Source organism: Sinocyclocheilus anshuiensis, unplaced genomic scaffold, assembly GCF_001515605.1.
Source record: "Sinocyclocheilus anshuiensis isolate Anshui unplaced genomic scaffold, SAMN03320099.WGS_v1.1 scaffold572, whole genome shotgun sequence".
Taxonomy (NCBI): Eukaryota; Metazoa; Chordata; class Actinopteri; order Cypriniformes; family Cyprinidae; genus Sinocyclocheilus; species Sinocyclocheilus anshuiensis.
Window position 1 is genome coordinate 341,852 of NW_015555778.1, and position 6,366 is coordinate 348,217.

The window sequence follows — 6,366 nt, forward strand, 5'->3', positions numbered from 1 at the left end:
AGAAGAGATGATGCCAACCCCTCAGAGGACCTCAGATGATGCCAACCCTGAAACAACATACAGAACTACCAACTTTTGCTATAAGTTTGATTGCATCATATACTGTAATAATTGCTGTTAATAGTGTTCATCGTCTGTTTGATTACGTCTTTAATTGATTTGTCCGTACATTTCTGCCATATGTACATTAACTGACAGTCATCACTGATAAGCTACTACTAAATACTGTAGAAACTTAATTTGCTGTAAAGTTGCTTTGCAACGATTTGTATCGTGAAAAGCACTATACAAATAAACTTGTATTGAATAAACTTGAATTATTTTTTATTATTATACCTTCATTGGAGGCTGAGCCCCCCTAAAATGAAAATCCTAGAATCACCCGTGCTGACCTCAGACATTTGCATATGAGATTAAAGACAAATATTTAACGTAATACAACTAGTACATATAATTAAGTCTAATTTGCCACATGATATAGTTGATCACATGCACTATGGACATCTTCCAACTTTGACTACCAGAAAGTGTATAAATAGTTTGTCTTCATTTTGAAAAGTAAATCTGTTGTTTCATTATTTTATTTGATTTATTTTTATTGGGTGAAACATTTTGCCTGAAAAAATGTCCTCGTGTTTTAATTCTTTAAAACATCACTTGTTTTGATATTTTGTCACATAATGCAAGACATTCATACACTTTAAAAATGGCTTAAAGGGGTCATATGATGCGATTTCAAGTTTTCCTTTCTCTTTGGAGTGTTACAAGCTGTTCGTGAATAGAGAGGCGGGGCATAGAGGACCTACAATAATGTACAGTATTTGAAAAATAATATGTTTTTTGAACATTAAAGCATGTCAACATATTCTGTTACATCAAATACACAAAATAATGATTTTTAAAAAAGCATCATATGACCCCTTTAAGTGTGATAATGCATTCAGGCATAAACAAGTATTTTCAAATATTAGGACAGAACAACACAACGTGCACAGCAGGCTGTTCATGACGTATGCACACTTGTCTCAAGGATGCAGAAAACATGTTAGTTATATAACTGTTGTGTAACAAAGTTGCATAAAAAACTGTGGGCATCTACACTTGATACTCGAAAATTGGAGTGTGCAGTAAAGACTTTTACTCTCAGATGAAGGTCAATGAGCAAAAATACATTTGTACATTCTTTGTTGGTCAATGAAAAGCATCATCCCACGTGAATGACCTTTCCCTGGAGGTTTGTTCACTTAAATCCAATTATGCTCCAATACATGTCATCTCCTCAATCTGTCACTTTTATTTAGCCTGCAGCACATCCACCGCGGCTCCTGTGACCACATTCAACGTTACATTTGACCTCCCTGAAAGCTCTACATGAGAGAGTGCTGTAAGATGGCTGACCAGCCTTACTCTCATGGTTTCAATTAGGCCCCCTGGGCACCCACTGACTGATGTGTGTAATGGCCTTGGATATGGGCGGCCATAGCGAGGGCAACTTTAAGACGATGTGTAAGGCCTGTGTAATGTACCACACTCAGGAGTTACACACGCACCACGGAGCATAAATCAACAAGCCTTGGCTCCTCGAGCACACAACCTCTATCATTTGGAGCTAAAGAGCGTCATACCATCTGTCGCCAGCAGGTGGAACACTGACGTCATGTGCTTGCAGCTGCTTTTGATGGTTAAATCCCCAGCAGAAGCATGAGACTGAGAAGACTAATGAATATCTCAGGCACAAAACATTGTTTCAGAGCTTACTGGAGACATAAGGATTAACACACAAGGAAGAAATAAAAAAAGTATGAGAGACACTAACAGAATGGCAGTATAATCGGTTTTGGAAATAGTGAAAAAAGACAATCATATGATCATAAGGTGAGAACCTAAGACCTATAAGTCAGTAACACTTCATAAAAGCATTAAACAATGCTTAAAGAGATGGTTTGCTCAAAAATAAAATTCTGTCATCACTTACTTAACCTCATGTCTTTTCAAACCTGTATGACTTACTATCTTCTGTGGAACACAAAAGAAGATCACCTTAAGAAAGCCCAAGGGTTATTCTTCTTCTTCTTCATCAATTAACATCAACTTACTTTTCATTATATGGAGAAAAAAAACAAAAAAACAGTTGAAACAGTCTTCAAAATACCTTTATTTATGATCAACCGTAGAAAGTCAGTCATACAGTTTTGAACTGTTGCTTTAACTTCTCAGTATGCCATATACATTAGATTCATGCCATTTCGGAATGTACAATAACTAAAGGTCTGTTTTGGGAGACCAGGGTTTCATTTTTTTTTTTTTTTTTAATAATGGATAATTGGGTTAATAGATTTCTGCATAGGCACATATTTTAAGTCTTGGTTAAAAAAAAAATATTTATGAAATATTAAACACTTCAGGAAAAAAAAATATATATATATAAAAGTTCAGATAAAAATAAAATATTAAACCATTATTTTTTCCCAACACAATTTATGCTATAAAAAAACAATAAATAATAATTTAATATTTAATAAAATAATGAAATACAATATTAATTAATATACACATATTATCTAATAAAATAATGCATATTGCATAATGATAATTCATTAATTAATTAAATAATTAATTAATTTAATCAACTGTAGAAAATGACAACAAATTAATCACATGACAACTTGACATTCATTCATAATGACAGTCATTATGAAGCGTTTCTAATACCAGAAAGTCTCTCTCCATAAGGTTAAGTGATTTGAAGGCTCTAAGAAGTGGTATTTTGTGAGACTGAAGAGGGTTGTTTTTTGACAGTTACAGTAAGTGTAGCAGGCGTTGTTTCTGGACCAAGGCTTACCTGAGGCAGAGGGCATGGCCATAGGGATGCAGGGTCTTCCCTGCCCCATGGCGGGGGCAGAGAGTAACATTTTCGCTAAGGAGGCAGAGATGGGCTGAACCAGCAATGATGTCAAGTTGTGGCGACTGTCTCTTCCAGCTGTGAACAGAAACAGAAGAGAACACTGAAAAAAAACAGTATTTTCTTATTTTAGAAAGACTTTCACACAGCTACATCAAAAAGAAAACAATAATAACATCCGTCCATCCTCAGAATTTCACCCTCAGCAAGCCATTTGCATTGATCATGACTTTGTGAGCATTTAGAGCATGTCATGGGGCTCTTAACGCCACACATGAGCAAACCAATTACCCAATCAAAGAGCTTTTCTATTGGTTAAGACCTCCACTGAGTCTTCTCACACATCTTCATCTAGGAGGGCAGATGAACGGCATTAGTCTGTTACGTGCTGCATAAATATAGTTGCAGTGGGGCCAGGCGAAGATGCGTTTAGTGATGTGAGGTGAGCGAGAAGGGACGGGCGAGGATGTTCGTAATGTGCTGTAAATCTGACAGAAAAGAGAAAGGAGCGCTGAGAGGAACTTGCACAGCCAGGCAGGGACGTATCAAAACCTTTCCTCACCACTGATTGCAGCTCACGAGTGACAAACTAATAGGCCCGGAGATTTTAAGTTTGAAGAAACAGTTACTAGCAGGCCAATGGGGATTTATATGGTCGAAATGCTCCATTGATTCAGCCTCATTAAAACAGAGAAAAGGTGAACCTAATCCTGCTTTAGGAGCAAATGTATTTAGGAGCTTCAATTTTCCAGCAGCGTTTCTGCACCGGTGGGATGGGGTACAGTCATCCACGAATTACAATCAGTAGACGTTTCTGTTCCACAACACTCTATTACCTTCCACAGATAAATGTATTCACAGGCCGCAATTATTTTACAGTGGTTATGCAGGAATGAACGCAGAGGAAGGTCCCCTTGAAATTAGTTTAATATTTTCTTGGTCATAGGGGGATACAGGAAGTGATTATTGGGTTTTGAGTGGGGTTTTTAAAGTAACGCTGTACTGTATGTGCAATTATCTGCCCAAAGGTCACAGGGGTCAAAGTTGTGTTTAGAGAGTCGAGATTATCTCAACTAATTAACCTTCTAAATATGATTTAATGTAAATAAATGTTTGTAACTCAAACATCTATCTATCTATCTATCTATCTATCTATCTAATTCTTCATCCTGTTTTCTACCTCAATTTAAATGCAATCAACTGAATTAGACCTTAAAGATCATAAAGATCATATAACCCCCTGTTTCAGCATTGGTTAGTTCTCACCAGAGCTTTTGAAAAATGCTACAAAAGTGGACGTGGTGTGCTGTGGAGTGGAGGGGGAAGAGGGAACACAGACAACATGACAGCATCTTCAGATACAGACGGTTTCATTTCACTCCCATTGAGTTAAAAACATCAACGCTTCCCACAAATGCACACTGCAATTCACCATTACATGCAACAAAATTAACAGCTTTTTCTACATGGTTTTGTAAGCTCACCGTACATTTCACATATACCCCATGACCGCTATAATTTAAAGCACAAATACATGCACAGCCATTTATGTGTGTACTCTGCATTCAAAACATATATGAACACGCAGTTGGATCTTTAATAATTTTTTAAGGCTTATTTTGCAGTGTTTATATAAGCCGTTTGATTGGTTTATATCAAGGAGCTGTAAAGACTGGTTATGCTCATGAAGTGAACGAGTCGCGCTTGACTCAGGGTATGTGGATGTGAATGTATGCCACATGAATACTTATGAGACACTGATGCTTCATCAAAGTACTATAGTCATTTGCCACGTCACTAATTGTGACGTTAGCATGATGTAGAAATAAAATAAAATAGCTTGAGGTCCAGTAAAGAACCCTCCTCACCAGCCGCGGTCCGGACAACTATATACCTAAAAACATGAATTGATGGGTTTTGCCAGACCAGGGTATCTGCAGGATACTTAAGCTTAAATTTAAGACTTTAAGGCCTGGTTTCACAAACGGGGCTTAGCTTAAGCCAGGACAAGGCCTTAGTTAAATTAAGATATTTAAGCAACTTTTACAAAAATGCCTTAGAAGAAAACATTACAGGTGTGCATCTTGACACAAAACAATGACACTGACATACAGTATTTTAAGATATGTCAGAGCAAGATATTTTCAGTTGAGACAGCTCAAACATGCATTTTAGTCTGGGACTAGCTTAAGCCTTGTCTGTGAAACCGGGGGTATGACCTTTTTTTAAGACCTGCAAAAATAAAATTAAAATGCCTGTAAAATTCCTGGCTTACAGTTCAGACACAGGTTTTCACAAAACAAAAAGTTTTATAAAATTATAAACTTCACATTTTAGCCTTTAAACCATAATTTAAGAAAATGGAGTCAAAAGTATATAAATATATTGTACTTCTTAATTGTTTAGATTTTATAATGCATTATCTTCTTGTCCATCCACTAGTTCACATTTACAACTCTGCATGCTTGCTGCATAAAAACATGCGTTGATTTTCACATTGGTCTGAACAAAAACAGCAGAGGAGATGCAAATTCATTCTCTGCCAGCAGGAGGCACTTTCAGAATGGCAGAAATAAAGCTGTTTCCCTGGTAACGGCAGAACACAAAGCAGCACAGCAGGTGACTTTGAAATGTGCAGCGCTTGTCAGGGATTCATCACAGTCACTTCAGTCACCATCCAGGATAATTACCCGATCACAGTCACCTGAGTTCTGATCACCCGCACCTGCTGTCACCAATCAAGCCACACTACAAATACACACACAGCACAGTCACTCACTGTCCGGTCTACCGTTCACTCCTACGAACTTCTCTGGACTCTCTCTACCAAATTCTCCTAGAACGAATTACCTGCTGTTCCTCCCGCAATCCTCCAACGACTCCTTGGAAACTGTTCCACGATCTCCAACGTAACCGGCATCCGATCCTCACCATCAGAACTCAGATAAGCACCCTGGAACCATTCACTGTGTTGACACTCACCTGCCTTTAACACACCTATTCCAGTCATCCCCTTACCCAGTCAATAAACCATCCTGATTTGCACTTACCTGTTGTGTCTGGCCTTGCTTTGTGACAGAAGACCGGACCTTAACAAATACCTCCATGGATCCTCGACCTCCCACACCCGCAGAAGTCCTGGAGGAGCTGTTAAACGCCCTCCGGGCTTCTCTGCTTCCTCCGGCAATCCTCCAATCTGCCTTTCCTCTGTAAGTCCCATGGCCATGCCTGCTTCCTACGCGGGTGATAGAGCTGAGTGTGGCGGCTTCCTCCTGCAAGTGGCCTTGTTCATCGAGATGCAGCCGCAGAAGTTTTCCTCCGAACGCACTAAGGTAGCATTCCTGATATCACTTCTTACTGGAAGAGCGCTATTATGGGCTAAGGCCATATGGAACGCTAAAAATGCCATAATTAATTCCTATGATGCCTTCACTAACCATTTCAAAGAAGTCTTTGGTCACACA

General features: G+C 38.5%; 1 protein-coding gene across 1 annotated transcript in view; it reads right to left on the minus strand.

The window, feature by feature from the left end:
• Positions 1-6,366, minus strand: part of LOC107674503 (inactive N-acetylated-alpha-linked acidic dipeptidase-like protein 2) — a 113,449-nt gene that overhangs the window by 27,946 nt on the left and 79,137 nt on the right. The window contains exon 5 of the mRNA XM_016468490.1: positions 2,843-2,980. Coding sequence (XP_016323976.1) covers positions 2,843-2,980 — 138 coding nt within the window. The remainder of the gene's footprint in view (positions 1-2,842; positions 2,981-6,366) is intronic.